Source organism: Canis lupus, chromosome 10 (genome assembly GCF_003254725.2).
Source record: "Canis lupus dingo isolate Sandy chromosome 10, ASM325472v2, whole genome shotgun sequence".
NCBI classification, from domain to species: Eukaryota; Metazoa; Chordata; class Mammalia; order Carnivora; family Canidae; genus Canis; species Canis lupus.
The window spans coordinates 32813761-32829369 of NC_064252.1; the positions used below are offsets into that span (position 1 = coordinate 32813761).

A 15609-nucleotide genomic window follows, 5' to 3' on the forward strand; every position below is an offset into this window, starting at 1 on the left:
GCCATGGCCTGTGACTCAGGGATACTAGATTTAATTTTTTGTCTTCGGGGAGCTCTGGGGTCTCCTGTAGGAGTCAGAGAAGTCAGTGATGATACTGGGGTGTGCGGAGGGTTCCTGACAGAGGCGCCATGTGATTCTAGAACAGTGGTACCTCATAAGGTGCTGGAGGAAGGAAGGGTAGGTGTCAGGAGGTGCCACAGAGACAGTGAGGTGCTGGTCCTGAACAAGCAGGAGGCTGGGAGGAAAGAAAGTCCCAGCCTGGGAAGAGAGTATCTGGGAGCTGCACTGGGGTGGACATGGCTGGAGCAAATGGGGTGGGGGTGGGGGGCTGGTGGGCCACAGAGGCAGACAGAAGCCAGATGGTAGCAAGTCAAAAGAGACATGCCAAGGAATTGAACTTGACTTTGAACACGATGACATGAAAAGGAGTGTGTTAATGGCCAGTCGGATTTTTTCCAAAAGGCTCCTCCAGCTACCGTGTAGAGGATGGACCAGAGAGGGGCAAGTTCAGTGACACAGAGACTGATGGAAAGGATTTTTGTCACCGTCTAGCTTAGACCTGAGCTGAGGCAAGGACAGTGGGGGTACAGAGACGTTGAGGATGTAGAATTGAATAGAACTGGTGACCAACTGCCTTTGAGGCCAGAGCCACAGGAAGTGTCTGAGACAAGCAGAGGGCCTGACACTGGCATTCTAGGTGCAACCACAAGTTCATTCGCCACAGGTCACAGAGGGTTGACTTGGTCTGTTAGACAAGGGAAGAGCCAAAGGAAATGTGTGGCTTGAGAACAATCTGATAAAGGGTCCATTTCAGGAGGATTCTTCAGGTGAGGTTGTGTGTATGTACCAGACTGGAAAGGAACAGACGTGAGACCCAGAGACCAGTCAGAATGATACCCAGGTAACCATCCTGACAGGACTCGATGAGGGCTGGCCCCCGGAGGATGGGAGACCAAAGATCCCGTGTGGGGGTGGCTGCCTGAGAAAGGGCAGCAGACATCATGGCTGACTGGATTCTGGGATTAGAGAGGTCGGAGAGGGCAGGACCAAAGACAGCCGGTGTGCACCCACGTGTGCGAGATGGAGTGGAACATGAACGCTGGCCGAGCACCCGCCTCAGTGGGCGGCCACCGAAGGGTGAGAAGTGACCCTGAGGAAAGCACCATCCTCTCTTTGGTGACAGACACACACGGTATACAGAAAGTACTCAACTGTCTTAAATTGACTAGACCTACCACCAAGCATCCTGAGGCCTGGGTGAGCACGCAGGGTCACAACTCACCTGTGCAGAGCTCCTGTGGTAAGGGGAGTAGTGCAGCGGCCCAGAGATGGCTGTGTCATGGGGGAGGGCCGGGTACTGGCTCTGCATGGGGGGCGGGTGCTGGCCGCCGTAGCTCCCGTAGTTATAGCTTCCCGTGTACCTGCAACGCAGTGGGCATGCTGAACATTGAGCAGGGGCCGGCACAGCGAATCACTGTGACACCTTTAAAAATCAACCTCATCTTTCCCCTCCTTTCGTTCTTTTTTCTTCTTTTCCATTTTTTCTCCTCCTTTTTTGGTTCTTACCATTCCCACCCCATTGTGGTGAGTTCAGACTCCTGGGCTGACTCCTTCTCTCCTCAGCACACCTCCCTTAGCACCCAGAGCACGCTCAGGGAATGGGAGCCGGCCCTGAGCAAAACATAATTAGTGACGGAAACCTCTCCTCCTGTCCTGTTGAAAAGCCCCACAGCGTAGCCTATAGTCAAATAGGAAAGAAAGAAGAAACTACTTTGGGATTTATGTTTTGTATCGTTCAGGCTTCTGCTTGCCCGTAGGGGGCAGGATGTTGTGTATAGTTGGGAGCTGTCTCCAGTGGGGAAACACCGTGGGCCATCAACCCGGGGTCAGAGATCCCAGTGCTGAGCCTGGCTCCACCCCTTTCTAGCTGGGGGACCCTGGGGTCCTCGCAGCCTGTTCATCACATCTGTAAAAACGCTGGCCCTGGTTATTCTGGGGGTCAGACAGGTGAAGACACTCTTTAAAATAGAAGGTCCTGGGAAATACAGGTCTGTTCACTGTTGTTCTAATAACATCTTTACAGCAAAAACACTGACATAAGACCACGTGGGTGTCTGTTCTGCCATTGTTCTGGAATCAAAAGGCTTCCTGAAGCAATTCTCAAAGTCTGTTCTAAATGTGTGGAAAGATGCTCGGAGAGGTCCCCTGAGCAAAGAAAGGCTGCCCTCCCACTGGTCAGGGACCTGAGCCTGCGGACAGAACGTGGGGCTGGCCCCCCGCAGCGCTATGCTGGGCACCATGTGGGGGCACTTAAGGGGGCGTCCTCTGCATCTCCCACATGGCTCTGCTGGCACCGCCTCACAGGACCTGCCTGGCAGAGTCTTGCCTTCCTGAGAAGAAGGGCCCTTTTTAGCATCATAAGTGGTTTCCAAACGACTGGATGTGAGACATGATAAGATTAGTGTCTTTTGATTAAGACACTGCCTGATGGCAAGAAGCTATGATTCAGGTAACTCTTTTTAATGGATTTGTAATTCATTCATCACAGCAACGGCACTACAGAGATTTGGGGAAGGATGGGGAAAAATCAATATTTTGTTTCTTCGGGCACAAAGCACCATTGGAACACACAGGGGTTCCTGGTACCCCATTAACAGCTGCTGCCGTCCAGGGGGCCTCAACCCTCTAAGTCCTCCTCTAATCCAATCATAGAAGCCCCCGCCACTGTGAGGCTCTACCGCCTGGGGGAACTGTCAGGAGGGGGCCTTCTGCTGAGGCTCTACAGCGAAGAGAGGGAAGAACAGGCTCTGGAGTCAAGACAGGTGGTCAGTCTGGGCCCTGTGTCTACCGGCTGTGTGACCCTGCAGGACTGAACTTGAGCCGTTATCTCGATTTCCTCATCTGGGAAATGGGCTCCACGAGACACAGTTAAAGGTGGGGCTCCCCCCTGAGCACGCTATGGAAGCCCCATGAAGGACAGATACTTCCTGCCCTTGGAGAAAACAACTGCTAAATGAAGCCAAATTTAAGAGTCCGGCGGCATCCCAGGAAGTTACCTACCCGTGCTCCTCTCTGTGCGGATAAACTGGTATCCTGTGTGTCACGGAGGAAGAAGGCACATGAGTACTTCTCATACAGGGCAGCTGTTGGGAGTTCTCAGCTGGGGACCCTGCCGCCGTTGTCACTGTATAGGTCAGAGACCATGTGTAGGACTGCATTGCTCCTGCAGAGATAAGATGCATAAGTCACACACTCAGTTCTTCCATGCCCTACTCTTAGAACACTTGAGTGGCCTCCCATGCTCTTTAGGTTGAAAATCAAAATCTTTACAAAGCATGTGTCTCTGTCCTGGCTGACCTCATGAGAAGCAACCCCTACCCGTTGCCTCTGTTCTCTCTGCTCCAGCCACAATATTTTTCTTTCATTTTTCCCAGAGGACCATGATTCCTAGTACCACAGAGCCTTTGCACGTGCTCTTTCTGCTGCCTAAAACTTTATTCTTCCCTTAGAACCCACTCATTCCTTATATCTCAATACAGAGAAGCTGTCTCCTAATCCCAAACTAGGTCAGATTCCCTACTGAACTGAAGTTCTTTGTGGTGCCACCACAATTTGTCATCTACACTCACACTCATGAATGTGATTTACTTAATGCCCATGCCCCTCTAGACTAGAAGCTCCATGAGGAGAGGGGCCTTGTCTGTTCTGCCCACTATTGGATCCCTGGTGCTTGGCACAGAGCCTGGTGGCCAAAAAATTTCCAATAGAAGCAAGAAAAGAGAAAGGAAGAGAGAGAAAGAGGGAGGGGAGGAGGGAGGACAAAAGAAAACTCAGAGAGGCAGAGCCAAGTAACTTCTCAACACTCAACAAAACAGGTGTCAGGGAGCCAGCAAACTGCTTTAAGCAGCCCTAAGTAGATTACTGGGCTCTGCCTGCCTAGGTCTTTTTGAAGATTATTAGACAGTGACCTTAACGGTGACCTATGCCATACATATTACTAATTCCATTAATTTACTTTTTAATTGGATACCTTGAAAGTACTAGGGATTGGGAAAAGAAGCTGACAAAATTTAAAACTCTCAAAATGCTTAAGAATTTTGTGAGATGCTTAGAATACAAAAATGGTAATTTAAGAAATCCCTAAGTGATATACTCTTCGATTTCTGATAAATTTTAGAATGTTGATCTAGTGGAAGCAATTAAACCTGTTTTAGGAGGTCGAGGGACTAGGATTGAATGCCCCCTTGCAGGCACAGGGAAAATTGAAGAACTGATTATGGGAGGCCATTTTTAAGGTGAACTAAAACCTGGTGCTCCAATTCTGTGTCTCTGCAGCAGATCTCTTCCATCTGAGCATTCCTGGGGGAAGCTGAAGGAACGGTTTTCATGAAAAAATGCAATCTATTCCATTCTAATGACTTTGCAAATAGCCCAGGAGTAGCTGCCCTGACATGGAGCAGGTCAAAGAGAGAGTAGATGGCTCAGCTCTGTGCCAATTACGCGACAGATTCAGTGAAGGAAATTCTGGAAGGCATGTGAAAATGGAATCCTACTTTGAACAGAGTTGTTTACTATGAAAAGAACTCTGTATTGAACTCTTTTGTAAATTGGAGAATCTTTTGGAATGCAAATAATGCCCTTTCTAAATGGAGGGACAGAAGTTTATTCCAAGAGCATGAAAGAGACACCATTTATTGAGCATCTAATGTATCCAGGCATTGTGCCCAGTGCTTTACAGAGACCCTTAAAATAAATATTATCCCCACCTCACAGATGAGGAAACGGAAGGTTACATCTGAAAGAACGTAAGGGAGTGCACAGGAATACAGAAGATTCAAGAAGATGATATGAATGTGGGAGTGAACAAAGAAATTAAAAGTGGAGCAAAATGTGCAACCAGGAATGAGGCTAAACATGCACACTCTAGCTCTTCCTAGGGGTGGGCCTTAAATTTGCCTCAGAGGTTTTCCAAGAAACAATGCCACAGGGAAAACTCACAAGTCAGGAACCATAAGATAGTAAACAAATTGCTCAGGAATCATCTGTCCTTGGAATTAAGATCAAACAGGGATTTCTTTTAGATACTCCCATAAAAGGCAACTGGGAACCGCTCAACAGTGTCCCCAACATCACCCTTACAAGGGGCTCCAGGTTAGGTTCTCAGGACTATTCCTTAGGTCCACCCTTCAAGCCAGTGGCGTCACACTGAAGTTCAGTCCAGGGAAACACAGTGTTAATTTGCCCGAGGTCCCCGTGGGTGGGACCGGGGGGCTCTGAACCCCAGTCTGCCACGTTTTCCATTTTCTCTACCATACTGCCTCTATACTCCAGGTCCAAGTCCTGCTGTGTCCTGGCCGGAAGTCCTTGGGCAAGCCTCTTAGACTTTCTTTCATCATCTGTGAGACAGGCCTTATAATATCTGTCTTACAGAAATGTCGTGAGAGTTAAGTGACAAGAGCTTGGCACGTGGGAGGCTCTTGATGATATTCACGCGCTTTTCCCTATGAATTCAGGGATTTTGTATCAGACTCTTAAAGCAGAAATTTCTGTATGTTCCATTTCAGATGCCAGGAAAAAAAAGACAAGTTTCCTGGGTCAGATTCTGTCATGGGGGATGAAATTTGCATAGCAACAGAAATTTAGCTAATTACGGCAAACTCCTAAGCATGTTTTTCCATAAAGTCACAGGCATGCTTATTCACTAGTATGGCTAAAAGTACCCTTTCCTGGTTTGCACATGTACATGATATACAAAGAAATAAAGACTCTAGCAGGCTGTTAGGCATCATTTATAGTAACTGCAAGAAGACTGGAAAGACAAAATTCCAACATGATCATGCCCCAGATGATTGGATTATGCATGACTGCCCACCTCTATATTTTGCACTCCATATGAAATTATATTATAGTTAAAACTTTTAAAAGTATCTTTTTTTTTTTTTTTTTTATTAAATAGTTTATCTCTAGGTGGTGGGACTGAGGAAGGCTTTAAATATTTCTTCTGGGCAGCCCGGGTGGCTCAGTGGTTTAGCGCCGCCTTCAGCCCAGGGCGTGATCCTGGAGACCTGGGATCGAGTCCCATGTCGGGCTCCCTGCATGGAGCCTGCTTCTCCCTCTGCTGTGTCTGTGCCTCTGTCTCTCTCTTTCTCTGTGTCTCTGATGAATAAATAAATAAAACCTTAAAAAAAAACATTTCTTCTTGTTAGTTATCTGTATTTTTCTATAATGAATGTGTATTGTCTCCATGAAAAGAAAAACATTATTAAAATATATTAAACAAATTTTACAATTGGAGAAGGACTTGGAGCAGGGTGGGAAGTATGGGAGACGGATGAATGAGGCACAGCAAGCAAGTAATTAACCCTTCAAGCCCCTGGGACCTCAGGAGAGTGCAGTGAGGTCAGTGGGTATTTAAACGGAGGCAGCCAAGGAAGCCAAATGATCTCTCTTTTTCCCCAAGCAGTAGGAAGACATAGTGATAATAGCCAACACCTGAGAGAATGCAGTAGAAGTTACTTTTGTATGCGCTCCTGGAGCACAGCAACTGCTCATTCATCTCTGTATCCCCAACAGAGAGTCTGCCAAATAGTAGGTGTTCAGTAAATTTTTGTTTCCTTGAAATTGTTGTTGAAGGAGTAAATGCTGTTAGAAGTAGGCGTTATCAAACAAAAAGCTAGTGGAACTCTTGGAAAAATGGGCTCCTGTGGTCTGGGAAACAAAACGCCTAAATGGCCATGTGCCAGCAATCCAACAGACCCACTCAGGCAGGCTTAAGCAGATTAACACCTACTGGCTTGGGTGAGAAACCCTCTGCCTGGGGACCAGCAAAGAACACCCCTTACATTCCCTTTCCTATCAGGGGGACCTCCAGTGAGAATTGCTGCTGCTTTTTTTTAAGTGAACTAATAAAAGAAAATGTGTGCAGTTAACAGTTTGTGCCTAATTTTTAAGACTGCTCTAATGCTTACTTATTGGTAAAACAGTAACAAACCTTCCGCTGGTGCCTCATTCCTACATCTTTCTTTTACTCTCCCCTTCCCGTACGCCCACCCTCACTTAAAAGTCTGAGGATCGTGGAGAAAGCCCCCTGAGCTTTGAGAATTCTATGAAGATCCCCAAAGATCTGAGAATCCTCTAAAGATAAATGTTGTCCATGTTCTAGTATTAAAACTGCAGGAGAGGAAGATTTTCTTTCCTTCTCATCCCCAACAAAAGGTTTTTTTCCCCTGAGTTGTTATTGTTGTTGTTTTTCCTGGAAGGGATTTTAAACACAGGGTAGGAAGGGTGCTTAGAACATAGCAGGTGGTCAGGAATGACTTGTTGAGTAAATGAAGGAATGGATGAGTAATCACACAACATAAACCAGACCTCCTGCTATGTATACACTAACTCACTGAATCTTCACGATAACCTTTTGAAGTAGGCAGTATTGCCTCCTTTTTTCAGGTGAGAAAATTGAGGCCCAAGACTTGCTCAGATGAGTGGCAGAGTTGGGATTTGAACCCAGATCCCACCCAACGCCAAAGCCTTTCCACAACAACAGCTGCTTCTTACACTTGGATGTGCATTTGAATCCCTGGAGATCTTGTTAAAATGCAGATTCTGATTCAGTAGGTTGGGAGTTGAACCAGCAATTCTACCTCTAAATGATGATAATGCTCTTGGTCCATGGACCACAGTTTGAGTACCAAGGCTCTCTAACCCATTGCCTCCTATTACACAAGCTGCCTGTTGAGAGCCATTAAAGGTCAGAAGTTGTGAGGTTCTGGCACAGACTTGTGAAATTCAGGCTACTTTCCAGGCTACCTGGCCATACCCTACCTTCAGACTTGAACGTAACCTTTTCCCCTGCTAGGATTCTATGAACCATCGCGAATGTTGCTCAGGTCTTGATCTAACCTAAGCCTTTTGTTGGTACTTTCCTGAGAAATAAGCTCCTTTAAGTATGTCTAGATTCTAGAGCTTCCTATACAGTAGCCACTAGCCACAGATGGCTATCTAAATTTGAGTGAGTTAAAACAAAATACAACAAAAAAATTCAGTTCTTTAACTGCACTAGCCACATTTCAAGTGCTCAATAGCCCCTTTGTGGTTGGATCTACTGTTTTGGACAGTTTCAATTAAGAAAAAAAAAAGTTGCCATCATCACAGAAAATTCTATTTGAACAGTGTTCCTTTAGAGTATTTGCTACTAAACAAACATTTCATGTAGCCTTCAAGACTGAGACAGGAAAAGGCTGCACATGTATATTTATCCCACTGGCTATCCATGGCTCTGTCCCCCATTGGCTACCGTCTACCCTCAAGGGAATAATGCTTAATTAAGGAGAATACTCACTGAAGTTGAAAACCGCATCTGTTTGGGTGACTATCAGTAGCTCCCTGACTGAAATCTGACAAAACTGACGGGAAGCAGCAAATGGCTCCATTCCCAGAGAGAGATGCTAATTCAAAATCTGGCCCTGCCTACCTCCGCACCCATCCCCTGCTGCTACTTTCCCCTTATTTATATACATTAGTCCTCACTACACTAGGCTCTTCTCTGCCTCAGGCCTGTGTACATGCTGCTCCCCATGACTTAGAATGTTCTCTTCATCTCCCCAAACTTTATGTGATATTCCAGGTCTTGGGATACATGCTGCCTCCTCGGAGAGGCCTTCCCTGATCATTTCCTAGCACACTATTCTCATTATGACTATTTGAAATGGTTTATTGGCCTGGTAGTTTATTTCTGTATTGGCTCTCTTACCCATTAGGATAGAAGTATCACGAGGGCAGCGACTGTACCTGTTTTTTTTTTTTTTTTTCACTTTTGTGCCCCCAGGACACAGCATAGAGTAGACACAAAAGAAGTCAACAAAAGAATGGATGAGCAAATTTGAAGGCCCCAACACCAAGCCAAAACCTTGATGATGTAAAGTCAAGAAGAGATTCAACAATTTGTTTACGGCCCCAGCTTGTATCTCCCAAATCCATTCCTTTGGAGACAAGGAAGCAGCAGGGATGGAGGAGGAATTCTCTGCAATGACAACTCTAAGGACTGTAATGAGTCATCGTGGGCTCTGGGGCAGGGCTGCCGTGTCCACCAGGTCCCCCTTGTTTTTAGCTGCTCACAGAATAACTGAGCTTTTGTTATTGGGAAAGAGTAGGGGCCAGTTACGTTTGTTACATCCTCAACCCATGTAGAGAAAATGCAGGTGGGCAGGCCAGATGTTCTACAGTGAGGGCCATTTATAAGGAATTTGCCTTTATTTCTCTAGGCATCCTAGCATCTCAATGATTTAATTTGCTGGCTTTGTGTTGCAGGGAACCCATGGTGGGAAGGTGAAAACATTGAGTTTAATAGTTAACTTTTATTGTCATTGCTAAAGGAGGGAGTACCTCCAATGACATCATAAACCAGGTCCTAGGGCCCTTCCAAGGCCTCACCAGGACACAGCGGGAGCTTTACCGTTTGTGTTAAATGACATTAAAGAATTGCAGCCCGATGTTGTGTCAGGTGGGCCCGGTCAGTTTGACACCACCTGCCTTGCTCCTGAGGAGAAAAAGGACAATTTTCCTTAATAAAAATCAAGGTTTCTGAACTTTGTTGGGCCAAGAGTGAGATGGCAAGCTCACAAATTAGGGAAGAAAATGGATAAATGGGCTACATCTTTACCTTGTAGAAATCTGTTAAAGCAGAATCCTTTACCCAGTCACGTATCATGGCCTTGCCATACACTTGATCATGCCACTATCAGGTTCAATTTCAGGTGCCTGATATGCCTTTCATTTCACTTTCTTCCACCCCCACCCAGCCCTTAAAAACAATTAATACAAACAGTCCCTAGAAAACACATTTAGAAACACACGTACGTATGGACATAGAATGGGACTGAGCCATAGATAAGCAGTGGCTGTTTTCCTGGTAAGTCATAACTCATTATCTATAATATTCGACTTTGTATTCACTAGGGCTTGTACCAAAGGATGCCAAAAGATTATGTGCAATGAATTAATTTTCTCTTCGTGCTTACCAAGCAGACATAATGCTGTTCTCTTTTTCGCAGCTGAAAAATGGGGAAGTGTCTGTCAAAAGTGAGACACTGATATATGGAAGAGTCACAGACACCTGATTGGCCTTGACTCGAACTTGAACTTGATCATCAGAGCCATGATATTCAGGCTACACTAGAGAACTAGCAAAATAACCAGGTGGCAGACTTCATTTAACATACAATAAACTGTTTTTAGCAGGGGTTATTTTGTTTAATTTCCCCCACTTCTTTACTTATTTCTTGCTTCCTGGTTTGGGTCCTTTTTTAAAAATTTGCTTTTACTTTTTTTTTTTTTTTAAATTGTTAATCACTTCAGATCCTTTTTGGAAAGTCATGGTCTATAAATCAACCAGTAATTTTAAGACAGAAATAAAAATTAACTGGGCATGAAGACCATATGTTGAGTTACTTTTTAAAAAACAGAAACATGGCAAATGCATTTTATAAGATACACATTAATTGTTTTCCAATTCACAATATTGGTCAATGAAATATTTGTACAAATCTCCAAATTCAAGAAATCTACCACAGTATACTTCCTAATATCTTGGTGTGCATCATGGATAAATGTGCTTTATAATACAATATCTATAAAACCATACATGTTGTTAGGAAATTATGTATATGTCTCTTCCACGACCATGACCCACATGCATGCCAAGATCCAATCCAATTTAGCAGTGGGATATTTCAAGAGTGGTACTTGAGAAAAATATTACACATAGTTTTATCTAGGATGACATTTTTAATGCCCCCTAGAGATGTCTGAGAACAAAGCAGGAATGTGCCAAAATCTTCAAAGGTTACGATCATCTGAAGAGAACCTGTTTTGCATTTGTATTTCTAAGAAGCTACTTTTATGACTCTTGAACACATTGCACAGAAATCTCTGAACACATTTATGATATTCCTGTGGCTTTGACTATCACACCTGCCACACCTTGAGGCCTCCCCAGAGCTGTGAGGAAAGCCAGCAGACTCACTAACTGGACGAGAATTATAAAGAGGTCCTAGACATCCTGGCCTCTGCAGCCAGCCCATCCCCTCTTCCCTTACAGTCTCCTTGCCGGACAAGCTGCTACGCTGCAGGGAGGTTCTCTCACCCAAACCACTTCAGCTCCACAATGCAGGACTGTTTGATTTGCATGATTTCCCTGTTTATTTTCACAGTAAGCATGTTATCACCAACTGGCTCACGTGTCTCCCGCGGGGAGGGGGGACAGGGGTGAGGCCGAGAGCCGTCCTTACCAGCCTGGTTCCTTCCCTACCAAGGTGGGAGCCTGGGGCTCGTGGCTTCACGCACAGCTTTGGAAGGACCCCTGAGTGGGTGAAGATCTGGGAACAGGCCCCCTAAGCAGGAGACACAACAGCCCACTATGGAGGGAAAATGGGAGGGTGAGGGAGGGGGTGTGTTCTTCCTCCTCAAAGTGGAGACGAAACATGATTCCAGGTGCATCCATGTAAACAAAGATGCGATGCCAAGATGTAAATTTCCACAGAGGAGGAGGGCTCTCCAGCTATGGTACCCAAAGTGAAATCAACGCCCATCCAGTGCCAGTTACTGACCGCCCTACTTCTCAATACTCTGAAGAATCCAATCTCCCTGGCAGTCCCCAACAAAGGACCGCTGAGGTTATTGGCCAGTTTCCACCCCTGGGAAAGTGCAGAAGAGACAGGCACGTTATAGGTCCTTTTTTTTTTTCTTTTTTCTTTTTTTTTTTCCGTTATAGGTCCTTAAGCACCTGCTCATTCCCTCTCCACTAGCCCTGGAGAGAAAGGAAATCTGAGGCAAGGAATTAATCCAAGATTCCTAGAATATAGACTTTATGACATGCTCTCCTGCCTCCAGATCTTTGTACTACTTACTCCCTCCCTCTGCCCAGACTATCTTCCCTTGCACTGTTCAGCCTTCCCAGACCCTCCAGATACACAGCCTCCTCCTGTGCTCCTCTATTCCCTTCTCCCAAATCAGCTCAACTTTGCACTCATCACATTATTTGTGACTGCCAGCTTGGTTATTGGAACCCTAGCCTCTAAATAATAAACTCCCAGGAGGCAAGGACCTGAAGTGTTTAGTACACAGGAGCCACCCGAGAAATATTTATTGAATAAATGGATAGATGTGTAAGTGAATGAATGGGTAAAGACAACAGCCTAACTAAGGCAGTCTCACCCTATTTATTTGGTCTTCAAAAACGTACAATTTAGTCCCTATTCTATTCTGAAAACAGTTCTATTCTAAGTAGAACCAGGATATAAGTAAGCCCAAGCATGCTGTGAGGGTCTGGAGGAAAATTCTAACCTGGAGGGTGAGGGCAACGAAGAAGATGTGTAGGATTTCATCAGGCAGAGGTGGGAGGAGGAGAACCCCAGAGGTGGAGCAGTGGGAGAAGGTGGTAGACCATGCCCCAGCACTTGGAGGAGGCACAGCTTCTAGAAAATTAGCCCAGTGCGCAGTGAGAAAGTGGACAGCCAAGCGTGGAAGCGGGTAACCAGCTCTGGGAGTCCGCTGGATATCCATGAGAGGTGGAAAGGCCCGAATAGATGGCAGTGGTGGGATGGGATAGAAAGGGATCCTTAAGATTTGGATAGAAAGGGATCCTTAAGATTTGGCTTGGGAGGTGTGGTGGAGAACACTGGCTGTCTCTCCAGATCTGCTCCTCCTTCCCTGGGGACATGCTACCTTACATTTCCCAGCCTTTCTCTGCAGTTACACGAGGCCACGTGACTAAGTCCTCGCTAGTGGAATATAAGTAGAAGTGACACATGCCATGTTCAGGCCAGAGCCTTTGAGATAGTGGGCTTTCCTCTCTGTACCCACCTTCTATTTCTGCCAGCTGGCTGCAGACTAGACAAAGCCCTAAGGCTGTGGTCTTTGAGCTGGTGTGCATCAGAATCAACTGGAGGCTTGTTGAGCAAATCTCTGAGCCTTGCCCCTAGAGTTTCTGATTCAGAAGGTCTGTGATGGGACCTGATAAGGAGTGTTTCTAACACATTCCCAGGAGATGCAGATACTGCTGGTCCACGGACCACACTTTGAACACCACTACCTTGGGGTATGGTGCAACCTAATATTGAAAGAACAAGTGTTTCCAAATCGTTGCATTAAAGAGAGCCTCCTCTCTGACCTAAACAGCCTGCCAGGACTGTCTGCAAGCACGATATTGATTTCTTTTGTGTTAACTCCGTACATTTTGCATCTCTTTGTTACAGTGGCTTAGCCTATTCTGATACAGAAACTGAGGGAATGGAAAGCCAGATTTGGAGTTGGGAGACCAGTTAAGCAGGTTTGGAAGGACAGATGATGATGAATGGATTATCACAGTCTCATGAGCCCCTCTACTCCCCAAGGCCCTACCCAGGGCCCATCCAGCAGAAGGTCTCTGCCTTCACTTCCTCTCCTGTTAGTTCTTCCTCAGCTTCTAAGGCTGCCTTCGAGTGTCCCCTCTCTCCTGCAGGCTTCCCTCCTGTCTGTAAGAGTCGAGGTAGGAAGGGAAAGTCGAGGTAGGAAGGGAAAGTCGAGGTAGGAAGGGAGAGCTGCTTCCTCTGGTCCCCATAGCACTCGGTGGGAGCCTTCACCTTCTAGGCATTAATCACAGTAACCCCTTCTATCTGGTTAGCACCTCACTGTAAGCAAAGCACTTTGGCCTTTCTTACCTCGTCTGATCCCCACAGCAACCACATGAACTGCTCTGGAGGCACGCACATGCACGCACACTATGTGTTATATATTAGCTAACACTTACTGAATGTTCCACATACACAGTATCATTTCCACAAGTCTCATGAGCAATGTCTTAAGGACATTTGTTGAATGGCTGAGTGACTGTGGTGCCCAGAACAAGAGATTTAAGCTTTCTCACCCTTCACTTCTCCTCCACAACCTCACAGTGTTATTGTGAGACAATTTTGCCCAGTAACACTGGACCTTAGCAACTAGTTATTATTATCCTTGGATCACTTCTTCTCCATTTCTGAACCGTGTCTTGATATTCGAGATCCTTCAGGATGTGACTCCAGTTTATGTGTCCAGCCTCAAGAGATCCCTTCGTGGACCTCCTACATTTTAGACAAAGTTTCCCGTGCCCTGAGAAGGCCCCACACATCCCCACCCCTGTATATCTGTTCACACCACCCTCTGCCTGGAAGGCCCTTCTGCTCCACAGTTAAAATGAAGATCCACTTCTCTGTGAGGTCTTCCTCAGTGCCTCCCACCAGAGGGAGTCTCTGCCTCCTGGGGAACCCCGTAGCATTAGTCTGTACCTTGCTCATCGCCCCCGCCTTGATATGGTTTTCATGTTTTAGCATATGGCTTCCTGGCTGTCCCATTTTCCAGAGATGTCTTTCAATTTCTGGTTCACAGAGAGTTTCCTTTCTCATTTTCAAGAAAGAATGGCTGTGTATTAATTTAAGTTTTATGTCATTTTAATCATTTCAGTGGCTTAGTTGGGGAGGGGTGGCGATTTTATCATGTACTCAATCTGCCAACTTGAAAGCTGAAGTATGAGGAATATGTACGTACGGATAAATGAGTAACTGCAAGGCATCTCTAAAGCCAGGCTAATACTTGGCATTGTTTTTGGGAGGTTGAGGCATGGAATGTTTTTCCCAGAAAGCTCTTGCTTTTTTTTTTTTTTTTTTTTTTTTTTAAGCTCTTGCTTTAAATACCAACTCCTCACTCAAAGCCTGTGGGAGACCTCTCCTTACCTGTGGTGCTGAGGCCAGTGTACTCAGGGGATGGGTTGCTGACAGGAGAGGATGGAGGTGGCACTTCCACAGACGTGGCAGATTTTGCTGGTGAAAATGATGGCACTGGTGAAGGGGTCGGCGGGGCAGCCTCTGTCAAAACAATCTCTTCTCGGACTTCTGCTATGGGTAGAGAAAGGGTGGGACCTCAAAGCCAAAGGTCAAGGCAAGTTGTCTTTGAAGGACTTTAAAAATGGAAATATTTTTTCTAATCTATGTCATGCCACCCCTCTGCTTAAAGCCCTTTGATGATTTTGCACTCCCATCATGACATGCAAGGCAATGTCACACACACACACACGTGCCCACTCTAAAGAAGAAAAAGACATGATTGGTAACACCACTTGGCCTGCCCACTATAACTAAATTCTTTGGAATATAGAGCTAAAGAATTACAGAGTATGGAAGTAAGGATACAAATCAAACTGCCAACTAGGGCAATTCCCACTGAAACGCTGGCTTACCAGCGCTTCCTTCTCCTTTCATGGCTCGCATGAGCTCGTTGGCCCGCTCCTGACAGTGCAGGGATTCTAACAGGTAGAGCACGTAGTCATCAAACATCAAGTGAATTAAGTGAAAAGACCCTGGTGAGAGAAGATCCAAACAGAAAGGTAAGTCATGACAGATCATGTACACCCCTTCACCTGGTCAACAGCCTGTGTTACACTGGGCTTCAATGCTCTGTTCAAGACTCTCATTCCCCACTCCATGATCATCTCTGCATGGTCAAAAGTTGCTCTTCTTTGCTGTATCCTCAACCTAGCCTAGTGCTTGACATAAGGTAAGCGTCACTAACACTTTGTAGCAAGTGAGTCTTTTCCTTGCT

General features: G+C 45.8%; 1 protein-coding gene across 5 annotated transcripts in view; it reads right to left on the reverse strand.

Moving 5' to 3' along the window:
• The window catches only part of RFX4 (regulatory factor X4), a 162238-nt gene that overhangs the window by 8472 nt on the left and 138157 nt on the right, over nucleotides 1-15609 (reverse strand). For 3 of the 5 annotated variants that reach the window (XM_049115348.1, XM_049115349.1, XM_049115350.1), the window contains 4 exons: nucleotides 15248-15367; nucleotides 14745-14930; nucleotides 3061-3223; nucleotides 1283-1421 (listed from right to left, as the gene is read on the reverse strand). In XM_049115348.1, coding sequence (XP_048971305.1) covers nucleotides 1283-1421; nucleotides 3061-3223; nucleotides 14745-14930; nucleotides 15248-15367 — 608 coding nt within the window. The remainder of the gene's footprint in view (nucleotides 1-1282; nucleotides 1422-3060; nucleotides 3224-14744; nucleotides 14931-15247; nucleotides 15368-15609) is intronic. The other 2 variants (XM_025461929.3, XM_025461946.3) reach the window with 1 other exon arrangement.